Source organism: Cyprinodon tularosa, unplaced genomic scaffold (assembly GCF_016077235.1).
Source record: "Cyprinodon tularosa strain WSP-4 unplaced genomic scaffold, ASM1607723v1 ctg345, whole genome shotgun sequence".
Taxonomy (NCBI): domain Eukaryota; kingdom Metazoa; phylum Chordata; class Actinopteri; order Cyprinodontiformes; family Cyprinodontidae; genus Cyprinodon; species Cyprinodon tularosa.
The window spans coordinates 418,167-432,737 of NW_024039058.1; the positions used below are offsets into that span (position 1 = coordinate 418,167).

The following is a 14,571-nucleotide window of genomic DNA, read 5'->3' on the forward strand; positions in this document are numbered from 1 at the left end:
GTGGCCCTAATCCTCTTCCCTACTAACCCATAGGTCAACCTCTTCTGTTTTCTATCTGGGGTAACACTGTGCTGACGTGTCGTACCTCTCGCCCCGGAAGTTCTTACTTCAACTTTCTGACGCGGTTCAGCTCGCTCTCCGTTCGTTCCCATTCATTACTCTCCCGTGTACCCGGAAGAGCTTTGGGCCTGTGTGTGTACATGCATGGCAGAGTGTGTTTCCGGTAAAACCTGACTGTAGCTCTGTGCTCTGCCTTTTTCTCCTGGCTTTCAATAGATCAGCCACTCATCTGAGAGTCCCAGCTCCCTCACCTGGTTCTCCAACTAACAAGCAGCGTATCTAAAATTGGTGGACATGGCTTCTGTTTCGGGTCCAGCTCAGGCAGCCCCTGTTTCGGCGTCTCCTTTGCAAAGAGGAATAGTGAAAATGGTATGAATCCCAACATGTGAAACTGAACTCAGTGGTGAGGCAGCTAGTTAGCACAGTGAACTGATGACTAAAGGAGATTAAAACTGCGAATAGTTGTGCTTTAGTTTCTTTATAAAAATCCACAAAAATAGTTAACATAATTTTTCTAGTGTTGTCATTATTATAATAACAGATGTCAAAGCCATTCGGCTTGTTTGGGTGAAGCTAAAAGCCGGCTAACGTTAGCTTGCTGCTAAATGTGCAGGAGAGGAAACTGAGGTTAGCACGTTTGTCTGTACATTTCACTTTGTGGAAACTTTCTCATCAGGCTTGTGAATGTAAATGCTGTAAAATGTCATCTGAGTGGTTGCATTTGCAGTCAGGGATGGTTAAGCTGGAAGTTGGAAAGTTACCAGATGTCAAGTTTCTCAGCTAAAGGATGGCTAACTGTTAGCTGATTAGCATTTGACTGTCCAGCACCTGTTAATTTAAACGAAAGCGGTTTGTTTATGTGCAGCTCAAGTGTTAGATTCATGCTCAGCAGCAGCCGCAACATAAAACTTTCATTTTTTTTATTTTTCTTTTTGCATTTGCTAACATGCTAATGTAGTCAGCTAACTTAAAGGCTAACTCAAATTTTATTTTCTTTTCGCTTTCGCTCTTAGGTTTGTCACGATAATTAAAGTGAAACATATTTAAGCGGTGAATTTAGGGTTGCTTTGTGTTCATGGAGCATCATTGTTTTTTTTTTCTTCCCTAATTCCAGCAGCAGATGGTACTTGGTCCAGAGCTGGTCCAAACCAGCCATGGGAAACTGACACGTAGCTCCAACTTTCTTGCCCCCTGTAATCACCCACTCAGCTTGGTTCCCTGTGGGCTGGGTTCATCTCTCATTCATCTTTCTGTGTCAGGATAAGGATTTAAATGTTACCTGGACTAAATTCAGTGATTATTCTTGTACATTTCTATCAAGTTTGGATTAGCAGGGGCTGTTTTGTTTTATAGAATATTCATTTTAAGTGGACATTTCACAGCTGTATGGTATTTACCCTAAAATTTAAAGAGGAAAATAGCCAAATATGATCTAATTGCTTTAATTTGAAGCAGAAAAAAACACATCACCAAATAAAGCAGTTTTAACATTCATTACTCACAGTATATGTAACTTCTTTGGCTGTAGATTTACTATATAGACTTGTAGAAAATAGAAACCCTAAAGAAGTTTTGAAGTTTCAAACTTTTTCAAACTTTAAATATGTAGAAAATAATCTTTGTTTTGCTGCTAAGAAATCCTAAGAAGTATACCATGCTGATATTATCTAGTTTTTTAGTTAGCAGTTTTATAGAGATACTCCTAAAGGATTGCATAAAATCTTTTAAAAAATTTACTTGAAGGAGATCCGTGCGGCTCCTTTTTGTTTTCATGATTTAGTGGTCTTTTGTAATGTATTTTTAACAGTTTGATTGGTCTTTCTTAAGTGACAAAAGATTCCAGCTGCATTTTATTTTATTTTTTGAGTTTACAGTAGTTTAAATTCAAGTGATGACGACACTAGTAGCTGGTTTTTATGGACAGTAGGCTGACAGGAAAGGTGGTATGAGAGAAGGGGAGAGACATGTGGGAAAGGACCACATGCCAGTTTCGGACCCGGGTCATCCGTTTCGAGGACTAAGGCTTCCATACATGCAGCCCACTCCAGCTGCATTTTAGGTGGCTGATCAGCAGTGCTCAGCTGCATTTGGGGAGGCAGAGTGTTCTGCCACTCAAAGCCTTTTTGTAGATCCAAACTAAATCCTAGTCTCTGCACACTCAAACATGCTGACTATACCTATTAGTTGTTGTTGTTTTCTTTTACTTTGTTTTTAAAATCTCTGTGTATTTTAAAACCAATTATTGGCTCCTGCCATGTTACAGGATCTTTAAAGTAGAATTGTTGCAACTTTTTTTATTTAATGCCCAGTTTATATTGTAACTTCTTAAAAGTTTAGACTTAAGGAATTTTTCCAACGTTGCCCAAAAATGGTCAACAATGTTATGGATGTTGTATATCTTTGATGTTGTAGCATGTAGTTTTAGAGTTTTTATACTTCTGTTTTGCATTAGATGGAAAGGAGAATGTTGCCAATTCATGTTTTCTTGGGATATATATATATATATATATATATATATATATATATATATTTCTGCTTCTGCCGTTTCAACAAAATCTTTGTATAGCTCCAATTCACAACATGTTGAAGCACTTTGCAGAGATAATTCACTGGCACTGGAACCATGCATTCAGATTGGTTGATTTTATTTTATTTTTTTCTGTCAAAGAAAACCCAGCTGATTGCATTAAGTTATTAAATTTGCTGGTTTTATTCACTGACAGTAGACATTCACTTGCAGTTTTTTGCTGACTCTATAGCAATTCCTTACACTGAATATGCATGCAGACGTAATTTGTATGTTCAAAAAGGTAACAGTAAACTAGCTCAATCGGTAGCTCCGTCTAGGAAAGAAACAGATTAGCAGATAAAGCTCTGTGTGAGTTGTGCTGTACTGTGAGAAACAGGCCTAAACATAGAAAGCAGGCCCAACTCTACCATGTATAAACTAAGATTTCCAGCATATTACTCCCCCCAGCACAGTGTCACAGCTAGGGCTGGAGCAATAATCGTGATTAATCGATTGTCATAATCGTCAACTAATTTAATAATGGATTTATTGTTAACTGGAGTAAACAAGTCTCTAAAACATGCCTTTACCTGACAGAGCCACATTTTGCATTTAAGATAAAAAACAAAACAAAACGGTTTTTGTTTTGTCAATATACTCTATCCAGAACTCCTCAAGTGGAAAAGTTTTAGTTTCACCTGGTTTAATATTGTAAATAATCTTCTTTAAAGAACCTTTTGGCTATCCGATTATTGATTTACTGAAAAAGAAAAAGTATCAAAAGTTTAATAGATGTGCAATATAATCGTTAGTTGCAGCCCTAGTCACAGCCAAAGACAGCCAGGCTAGATGACACTACTATGATGAGAAAAGGAAGAGAGGAGTTGGAAGTTGGAAGTGTATCTAACAAATACTCCAGAATTGAGGAATAGAAGCAGAATGAAACGGAATGAGGAAAAATGGTGCTCATATCTTCCAGCAGTCTAAACCTATAGCAGCATAACTATAGAGATGACTCAGGATAAGCTGAGCCACTCTAACAATAAGCTTTATCAAAAAAGGAAATTTTAAGCCTGGACTTAAAAGAAGACAGCTTGTCTGCTTTAGTGACTAAAACAGCCTCCCGTTCTACTTTTAGAAATTCTAGAAACCACTAGTAAACCTGCAGATTGAGAGCAAAGTGCTGTGTTAGCAACATAAGGTACAGATCAGAAACTCGGATCAGAGCCTGGTTATTTAGTGCTTTATATGTAAGCAGGATTTTAAATTCTTTTATGGATCTAACAAAGCCAATAAAGGGAAGCTAAGATGGAAGAATTATGATCTCTTTATTTAATTTTCTTTAACTTATGCAGTATTTTGGATCAGCTGAAGACTTTTAACTACCGTACAAGTAGTGGACTTCCTGACTGTAAAGAATTACAAAAAGCCAGCCCCTTGTAGTTATAAATAAATGGGCTAGTTTCTCGGAATCACCCCTGAAAATCTCCTTTGAAATCTGAAAAATATTTTTTCCTGTTTGACTCGTTTCTTTTTTCATGGATTTTCATGCTGCAGAAATGACAGCCACAGCTCTACTGTCCTAAGGTTGAGTCGGACAGTTGGCGATGAACAGCGGGGATTTGATGAGTTTATCTATCTCACATCTTAGATCAACAATCCCCAGGGATGCTCCCTGCAGACACAGTGAAGAGTTTGCAGATAAAGTGTTTGCTCAGTTTCGTGTAAATGCCACAGTTGTCAAACTAAAGTGTAGGCTATCTTTTGTTTTGTTTTTAGCTACATTATCACATGGCATGATCTAACCCTTACATTTGTGTTACACACCGTCACCATGACTACATGTCATATGAAGCTTAGGCCTCAAAGTAAAGTTTCTAACTATAGTGTTTGAGATTTTTCTGCACTGTTTTTTGTTAATTTGATACCTGATATAAATGCTTTTAATCTTTTTAAGATGTCTGAAAAATTAAATAGAGACCATCTATCCCTGTTATCCTTACATCGCTTCTGTCTGTCATCTAGTTATGGTTTTATTCTATTAAATGTTTTATAACCAAAATTATTTGCCTACATTGATTTTTCTTTTCTCGGGTCAAAGTATAATTTTATTTATTCTCTCCAGGTCTTGTCAGGATGTGCCATCATTGTTCGGGGCCAGCCTCGAGGCGGCCCGCCCCCAGAGCGGCAGATCAATCTCAGCAACATCCGAGCTGGGGCAATTGCCCGCCGAGCAGCACAAGGACAGCCTGACACCAAGGACATCCCAGATGAGGTAAGCTGAATCTTAATCACTCTGTTTATTTAGATTGACATTCCAGGGATAATGTGTGTATTTTAGAGCTATTAAAAAGTATTCCAACCTCAAACTACTTTGTATTTTTGTTGCTTTACAACCAAAACTTTAATAAAAGAGTGAAAGGAAGAGCTACAGTTCCTGATTATTTTTTTTAATACAAATTAACTGAAACATGGACATATTTCTACTTCTCTTTGACGGGGCAATTTTGGCATATAAACGCTCTTACCCGTCCCCACAGCCTGATGCTGCCACCTCTGTACTTTACTGTGCAGCTTTGACTAGTGTGATAAACAGTGTTAGTTTTTTTCACCTCACATAAGACCACCTGCTTTTGAACCAATGTTGTAACTCCTTAATGCATCCCTGTACAAAGCTTCTGTGTAACAGCTGCACGTGTGACTATAAATGCTGCAGCAGCGCTTCTGATCAAATCAGCAAAGTTTTCTCGTACCACAGTTATCCTATATACTCTGGTTCTCTATTCTCATCACAGTACATCACAATATCTCACTTATTGGCCTTTGAATAGAGTACTTTTATAACTCTGAGAATGCTAGCTGTTACGAACATTGTTTTTTTTTTTATAAATCTATTGAGCAAATTAACCAAAGCTATTGGTGAAGTTTTGTCTTTAATGACTGAATAAAATCCCACAAAGTTATGGACATATGAAAGTTTAAAAAAGGGGTTTTATCATAGGGAGTATAAAATGGTAAACCAGCACTAAGATCAGGTGCTGATTTAGACACCTTCAATTCTATTTCAGTATATATTTACGTTGATTTATATAGTCCCAATTCACAACATGAGTCCTCTCAGGGCACTTCATGGAGGCAATGCTGTCAGATTAGTTAGGAAAACCAGTTGATTGCATCCATTCATTGACTTGAAGAATGTGCTCCTCCTGGATGAGCGTTCAGTGAAGGCCTTTGCTTCAATTTTGTTGTTGACTCTTCAGCAATTCCTCAAACCAAGCGTGCATGTAGTGACAGTGGAGAGGAAGACTCCCTTTTAACAAGAAGAAACCTCCAAGCAGAACCAGGCGTAGTCTGAGCGGCCATCTGCTGACGCTGAGTGGGGTATAAGGGGATAGAACCAGAAATGCAAACGGTAACTGTTAACCAGCTCCACAGGCGCCCCGTCCTAAAGACCCAGCCAGGCAGATGAGCTCCAAGCCAACTACGCCAGCCACAGCAAAAGAAACGGGATCGCACCAGAAACGGGTCAAGCTCCGACATCTACAAATAGAGATGTCGACGACAGCAGCACAGCCGATGCTCCAATCCAGGATGCAGTGTTAGCAGAACAGGAAGCTACTATGAGAAAAAGCAGAGAGACCATAAAGTTATGAGTGGAAATTGACAAATACTGCAGAATAGGAGAATAGAGATAGAATAAGGAAAAGTTGAGCCTTTAGATTTCTTTTCATCTGTACTTTGTAGTTAAAAAAGAAATATGAATGAATAAGGTAAAAGAATGTCATTCACCAACCATGATGAAGAAACACAGCAACGCCCTTCATGTTTAGGAACAACTCGTATGATTGCAGAATTTTTAAATTTTCTTTCCATGCTTTTATGATATTAATGAATTAATTTGTACATTGCTAAGTTATTTATATCCAGCGTTTTGATTGGATATCTTTTTTCCTTTTAGCCCTGGGCCTTCCAAGCCAGAGAGTTCCTGAGGAAGAAGCTTATTGGAAAAGAAGTTTGCTTCACAGTGGAAATCAAGACTGCTATAGGCCGGGAGTATGGCATGGTCTACTTGGGCAAAGGTTTGCCATCACTTCCAAGTTTTACTAATCTTTAACGTTTTTCTTAGATAAATAATGTCAATGCATCCATATTAAGAATCAAAGTGTTGCTTTCTGGGACTGAGTTGCAAATCGTTTGTTCCTTTGTGCTGTAGATACTGCAGGTGAGAACATTGCTGAATCTTTGGTGAATGAAGGCCTCGCAACAGTCCGAAGGGAAGGAATCAGAGGAAACAAGTAAGAATTTAAAACCTGCATTTGTTAGTTTTGGTTTTAAAGCGTTTTAACGCAGAGGTTTTCCTCATGTCTGTTACGATAACAAATGCCCTGATGGGGCATACGCAGTCCAAATCACAGGAAAAACTTTTACCTTTTCTGACTAAAAACATGTCAAAGCTTAAAACACAGTTTCTTGAGTACAAAGAAAATTTTTAAAAAAATCCTCTTGTAGTAATACTTGTTTTAATGGTTTGTTAAAAATACAAGTGGACAAAAAAGCATTTCAGTCACTTTCCATCTAGTTTTCTCAGATTACCGCTTAGTTTTAGTTCAGTTACTGTATCTATATATACATTTCTACTCTCCCATAAAAAAATAAATAAAAAATTGATATTTCATTTGTAAATTCTGATCGGCTCAAGCACTATGCATTTGCTGCCATTGCTCTTTAATCTACATTTTTTGAAGGAATCTGGGCTGGATGTAATCACCATTTATTTGTTTAGTTTTATTCTATAGCTTTAAGAAAGGAAAAAAAAACATGCTGTTGCTCTGTCAACATAAAATATTTAAATATATAACAGTTTAATTGTACAATAAGCTAATAATGATTTAATCATATAATGTATCATTATGAGGCTGAATATGTCTGCTTTTGGAGCTTTAATTTGCAACTCCTCCTTTTATGAACCAAATAGAGAGGAAATCTCTTTTGGCAGCAGGATGTAAACTTGTACTTGCTAAAGCTTAAGGCAGAACAACACTGCTGAATCTGTTGGGAGATGTACTTAAGTCTTCAACTGGCTGACTGCAGAGAATTTATTTGCAGCCATTGTATCCCAGATGGTGGCAGCATGCCCCTACTGCTATAATGATATCCCTCTGAAACCCTTTTCTGCCACATTGCCCCAATGCACTAATCCCATAAATACACACCCCATGCTATATGACAAAGTACTGTATATCTCCCCCAGTGGTGGTGTTTGCACACACAACACACATTACAAACAATTTGACTCATGCTGCTGCATTTGAGTCTTCCAACATGAACAGGGATGATGTGAACATTTTGCTGCTAATGAACCATTTCAAGCAGCTTGTCCAATGGCCCATAACAAGCACTAATGTAAATGATGCTTTAAGTGTAAGCTGGCATCATTTGGCCAAAGGGGAGACCCATTACTCAGAGAAGACTTAGGGTCTTTGTTTTCCATCGGTGCATTTTCCTCAATATCATTACTCCTCGTGACTTGCTACGTTGATCACACTAACGGTGATTCTGTGATAATTATGGAGGTGATGATAATGGTGATTGCTTCGGACAGTGCAGTTTAACACGTGCTTAAAGGTCAGCTAACCCCCGCTAACACATGCACATGCACAGATTGTGGGATGTATCTGTGCATAGTGGGAGGTTTATGTCTGATGATGAATGCTAAAGTTATCTGCAGTCTGTTGTCATTCAGAGGAGACCATATGCATGTATTGATTGCTTCAGCTACATCTCATGGCTTAAAGCATTTAAGCTATTATCAAAAGCGCTTCCCAGTGATTATGCATGCATTTCTACACAATAATAGGAATTATGGGTTGGTGAATGTCTATAATAAAATTTCTATATCATTGGAAACAAAAGGTCAAATGCTATTCAAGTAGGATGGTGTATTTTAGACAAACTTTTTGATTGCTAACTGCTTTAAAAGGCTTTAGTGGATTTCCTAAGTTGTCTTTGCAACCCAGAATGTTAATTTTAGAGGATTTAAAACCGCAGGCATCAGGCTTGACTAGTTGGTTAATAGAGGCTCCACTCATTGATGCAGGAATGAGGTACATTAATGGTGCACACCAACTGTACTTTACAGCCTCCCATTGCTCCTGTTTAACTAGAGCCCTCGAGGAGAACGAGTTGGGGGCTATAAACATTAAGGGGTGGAACAGTTTTCATTAGAGTCTTACTGTTCAATTATTCTGGAACACTTCCACACAGTTTGGGAAAAATGGCTTCCTACAATCTCCCTAAGGAACACAAACAAGCAGGGCTGTTAAAAAACAAAACAAAAATAACAAAACTTTTATCTAAAGAATGTTGGGTTGATAGCCAGATTAGCTGGAAGATGTAGCTTATTAAAAGTTTAGCTGTAAAGTTTGCTGGTGGAGTCGATGTGTTCTATACTGCAACTTGTTGACCTTTAGCATAGGTTTGATATGAACCACTGTAGAGGAGGGAGTTGCTGACCCAGCAGCTGATGTTGCTGCAGAAGGGATGGGTTTACCATTATCAGTCTTCACAGACAAGGTTATGTAGACTTTTTTCTAAGTAATCTGCTTTGAACACTTTTCATTTTTGTTTAGGATTTTAAAAATCCGTCTGTTTTGCATTCCTGTTTTATTTTTTATATATCTGCTGTGTTTCTATGGTGCTCAAAATTTAAGTAGCTTATCTCCTACATAACATTTGACCATCAGTACCCAGTCAGCAAGAAATGGTTTTGAGTTTAAAGTTTGCTGTTAAAGCTACACTGCTGATTTTTTACTTTTGATTAGCTTAATTTTTAAAATTATAAAAAAAATCAGGACAATATATAGCACTAAATGCTTATCCATGCTCCCTGCAGGCTGATGCTCCCAAAAACTTGCCAGTGTCACTTTAGAGTGTTGCATCTGTCGCTGAATGAGTCATGTGAGCTTAAGCGCAGCTTCACAGCAACTCAAAGTTGTTCAGCAACAAAACGATGACATCATTCAGATCACTTATATTTTTGGTTCTCTGATGTAGGATTTAATCAATAGGATGAATGTGTTGTTTTTCCCAAGGAGCTGTATGGCTTCTCAGTCTGCTGGTCCAAATTGGTCTGCTATGAGCTTCTAAAACACCAATAAATGCTCATTTGTTGACAGTGTTGCCAATTGCTTTTGGAGCAATAAATGTGGAGTTACAGGTCTATTGCCCCTAGTGTCTAAAAGTTGGACTGTGTAGATATAGATTACAGTAGTGAGTAGAATGAACTAAATAGATTTTAATTTTTTAGGAAATGTGCCCAGAATCCCGGTTGAAAAATAGGCTTAATTTTAATTTAAGTTCCTTGTATTTTAATGAAGTAGCATCAAAGTATTTTACACTTCAGGATAAGGGAGAGGAAAGAAAATGGAAAATATTCGCAATTCTAAACTTATTTTCTATACATTATTGTTGTAATCATCATCTGATCTCATCCATCTTCCATTGTTTTCTCCACCGTCGGCTGTCTATCTATTTGCCTGGCCTCTGTTTTTCATTCTTTCAGCTTGTCTCAGTCTGTTAGGGTGTCCATCTGTTTGTCTTCATATTGTCCGTCCATCATAATTGAATTTATCTTCGCCTTTCTCTTTGTCCTTCTATCTGTCCAACTGTTATTTTTGTCAATTGATATGTCTATCCAGATGAGTCCATGAGTCTGGTCATTTGTCCTTCTGTTTCCCAATCATTCAACCCCCCTTGTGTCAAAGAAGGCTTTTCTAAATGGATACGTCAATTTTCCCTTTAAATTATGTCATTTTCCCTTTGTCCATCCATACATTTTCAGTTGATTCATTCATTTCATCCTTCCATCCATCTGACATTTTGACTGCACATTTATTTATCAATCCATCTTAACTGAGAGCTCTGGATAACTAAATTAGAAAACCATGAGATATTTACATCAAATATTTATGGGAACCCCACAATAAATAACAGCAGAAAGTGACTTCAACAAAACAGATAAACTATTGTCTATACCATCTTCATTGGTATAACTCTAGACCCTAAATATACGGGGCAGCTTTTGCTGGTGGAAGTAACAAAAGCCCGATGGCCATTTAAAGTGGTGAATAATTAAAGCTTTATAAGCACCCTGAAAAAGCACAGAGCTGCACAATTTAGGAAGCCAGCATGGAATTAATTGCAGTGTTTGCAGGAAGCTGCGTTTCTGCTGTTTTTGTTGTCTCTACTAAGTGCTCAGATATTTTTTTTTCCTGTTAAAAAGCAGTTTCTGTGTGATCTTTTTTCTAACCATCTTTATACTTAAAAATGATTATGCTTTCATTCCTCTTGGTACAGAACCTTTTGAATATAAACCCAGAAAGCAGTGCAACCCTATCATCAAAATGTTGTCTTTCTGTTTATTAGGGTGTTTTTTTTTTTAGAACCTTTAGAAAGGGGAAATATCTTTTTAATTTTTGTGTTTATAGGCCAGATGACACCAGCCTTTCATAAAGATTTTGATTTCTATACGTGTTTAGTTTTTAAAGCTGAAAGCTGTTATTTTAGAGCATTCATTTCACACTTTATTTACAGTCGCACAGTTTTTGAAATTTGACATTACATTAAATTTAAATCTGTACTTTGATTGATTTGAAACTCTCCCTGTGTTATTTCAAAATGCTGCATATAAATTGTGTAATATTGCTATTTTGTTGTTTTACACATTTTTGAATACATTTGAAAGATCTACTTAAGGCTATAGTGGAGGATGGTATTTTTCTTGGTGGATCATCAAAATAAGTGGTCCTCCTAATTGTCAATCATTCTGGTGATTTGTTTACGTAAGACCTTATGTGCTCGTCCCCATTTTCACTTCCCGGTATTGAGTCTGACATAGTGGAAAATTTGTAAATCTTCTTTTGGAAAGTAAGCTTGTATGAGCGATGCAAGCAACTTTTAAGCTGAGTGCGCAAAAAGAAAAATAGGCTCGTGCATGATCTCGGACACGTTTAATAGGCGTGCCTTCTTGAGAGCGGGTACAGGTTTGTGCATGTACATTTATTTATTTTTTTAAGTGGGTCTTTTCAAACATTTCTCCACTCTACCTTTAAGAAACCACTGCCAACCCTTGAAATTATATCTTGTATGACTAGCATTTGAATAATTTTGATTTTCTTTATATGCTTTTTTGTTTTCCTCATGCTGTTTGTTTTTTTTTCTCTTCAGTCCAGAGCAGGCCAGACTGTGTGAACTGGAGGACCAAGCAAAGGCATCCAAGAAAGGCATGTGGAGCGAGGGAGGTGGCACGCACACTATCCGTGACCTCAAGTACACCATCGAAAATCCTCGCAACTTTGTGGACTCTTTGCACCAGAAGCCCGTCAATGGTGAGGATCATATACAGATTTGGAAAATTTATTGTTAAAAGTAAAAACACAAAAGAAATCATAGGAATTAGGTGCAGAAAGGCAAATTAAATATACTCCCTTTTCTATAAAGATTTTGTCGTGACCTCATTCTGTTTAGCTTTGCTGTCCTGCACGCTTCAAAGGAACATTCTTTGAATCTCTTCTCCAACCTGCAATATCCCGGCCGATTTATTTCCAGATGATCGCCTGGATCATTGGCTTAGCTCATTTCACATCTCTTTAATTAAATGGAGAAGATGAACAGTGGATGGCTTTTTTATGATTTCATCTTTTGTTCTCGCCATTCTTGGGTCTTTCATTGTCATTTGAAGATAAGATGGAACAATCTAGGTTGAAAGCTTAAAATATCCATACAGGTGTTGTGGTAAAAGCTGGAATACAGTAGAAAATATTTATAACTTCAGAAAAGCCCATCTCAGAACAACCAATACTTGGTATTTAATGTGATTTTTGTCTCAACAAAATATCACCTCCTTATATGATACGTCCCACTGGGTCAGTCCTTCATAGAACTACCTTTGAACCATCCAATAGTTTTGCCTTTCCACAAATTCAGCTTTAGAATTAAGTCCTGATTTTTAACTAGCCCTTTCTGCATTGTAGCACTGTGTTTAGCGTCACTGTTTTGCAGGCGGGAAAGTTTTTACTCTTGTTTTATTACAACCTTTAGGGTTTTTTTTTTGCGAATTGCTTTGTATTTTGTCTATGTCGATCTTTGCAAAAATAATAAGAAATTTGTCAGACTCTAAAGTTGCATTGAAAAAAAACTTGCACAATAATTCTAATGTTTTTGGTTTTTGCTATGATGAAAAGGGAAACTTAACAGGATCAGTTCCTTTCCATATATGAGAACCATTATCTTCCTCATTCTTCTCTTTCTTCCTCTCAGCCATCATTGAACATGTGCGAGACGGCAGCGTTGTTCGTGCCTTGCTGCTCCCAGACTATTACCTAGTCACTGTTATGCTGTCTGGTGTCAAGGTAACTATCATTTGAAAAAATTCAAAACGCATATTATGAACTGCCTTCTTTTTGCACTAATTAATTGCTCCTTGTTGTTGACTGAAATGTATTGTAATGCTGACAGACTGCTAAAAAAACAAAACAGACATGAAGAGTCGCAGCTCTTTTTATTCCTCACCTGCTTTGTTTTGGCTGTTCTAATGGTGTCATATCTGAACAACTCAATTTCCCCATCTGTCTCTTTCACCCAGTCAAGCCTTGCCAGTAGACCACTCAGGATAACTAATCTTTTTCATCTTGTACTTGAGGATATTAGATCTATTTCAAGGTGTTCTTTGTCTCACTGCACAAAGGCTCATCTGCTCAACGAGCATATCATGTTTGTCTCCCATCTCCTGCTTTCATAAAGAGATTAGATATTAGAGAGACAACAAGGTAATATCAGTCAGGAGAATATTGGACAAGCTTAACAATATAATTCTGTTCACTATATGTGACATGCACTTTTGTAGTTATTGGTAATTGTTGTGAATTATTGTAAATATTGACTTTCTGTGCCACTGTGACTGCAGTGTCCCACGTTCAAGAGAGAAGCAGATGGAACAGAAACACCTGAACCTTTTGCAGCAGAGGCCAAATTCTTCACAGAGTCCCGTCTTCTGCAGCGAGATGTTCAGATCATTCTAGAGAGCTGTCACAACCAGATCATACTGGGAACCATCCTTCACCCGGTAACAAACAGGAATCTGGACTTAGTGGACTTGATCTTTCTTTCTATCTTGCTCACATACAGATATTCTTGTGTTTCAGAATGGGAACATCACAGAGCTTCTGCTAAAGGAGGGATTTGCTCGTTGTGTGGATTGGTCCATGGCTGTTTACACCCAGGGAGCTGAAAAACTCCGAGCTGCTGAGCGGTAGGACATTATAGACTGAAATTCATGTTCATGTGTAGTTCATAAATCTAGTGGATGCAAAAAATTGCATAATGGTGGCTATTTACGGAAAAATGTTCATTACAGGCAGCATAATGATGCATGCAGGACCTGATGGCCGTCTGGTCTTCAGTTGAGTTTAGTGGATAGCAGTTATTTACAATCGGAACTAATTCTTTGAAATGCCAAATATCAGTCCCTTCAGTGTTTAAACACTCAGTCACCTTTATTTATTTCTATGTTGAAAACATACAGATACCCTTAGAAAAATACCCACACATGGCAGGTGATTGGAAATGAAATATAAAGAAAAAGCATTAAGCCATTTCCTCCTTTAATGGGGCCTGTATCCTGGACAATTCAACTGAAATTATAGAAAAATTAAACATCTGGTTGCAAGTCTTTGTTTGAACCCCTTTTAATTTAAAATAAACTGTGGGTGGTTTTTAAAGCATCTTTTAGCATTTCTCATTTTTACTTGGGGATATTTACCAATCCTAGGACAATTTCAAATCTTCTTCCCACCTCTTACAGTGTAGGCATAAAACAAACATGCTGAAATTGATCTATTGTATCCACTTTACTGTCTGTTATTTTATTTATTTTTTTATTTTTTTACTTAAAATATTTGTGCTTTTCAGTTGAACTGCACAAAATTAATGTAACTTTAAAGTAA

At 37.4% G+C, this 14,571-nt stretch overlaps 1 protein-coding gene across 1 annotated transcript in view; it reads left to right on the forward strand.

The window, feature by feature from the left end:
- The first annotated feature begins 201 nt into the window (after window positions 1–201).
- Window positions 202–14,571, forward strand: part of snd1 (staphylococcal nuclease and tudor domain containing 1) — a 229,952-nt gene continuing 215,582 nt past the window's right edge. Inside the window, exons 1-8 of the mRNA XM_038294784.1 lie at window positions 202–429; window positions 4,695–4,844; window positions 6,528–6,648; window positions 6,783–6,864; window positions 11,795–11,955; window positions 12,887–12,978; window positions 13,533–13,691; window positions 13,771–13,877. Of these exons, the coding sequence (XP_038150712.1) occupies window positions 355–429; window positions 4,695–4,844; window positions 6,528–6,648; window positions 6,783–6,864; window positions 11,795–11,955; window positions 12,887–12,978; window positions 13,533–13,691; window positions 13,771–13,877 (947 nt within the window). The 5' untranslated portion in view covers window positions 202–354. The remainder of the gene's footprint in view (window positions 430–4,694; window positions 4,845–6,527; window positions 6,649–6,782; window positions 6,865–11,794; window positions 11,956–12,886; window positions 12,979–13,532; window positions 13,692–13,770; window positions 13,878–14,571) is intronic.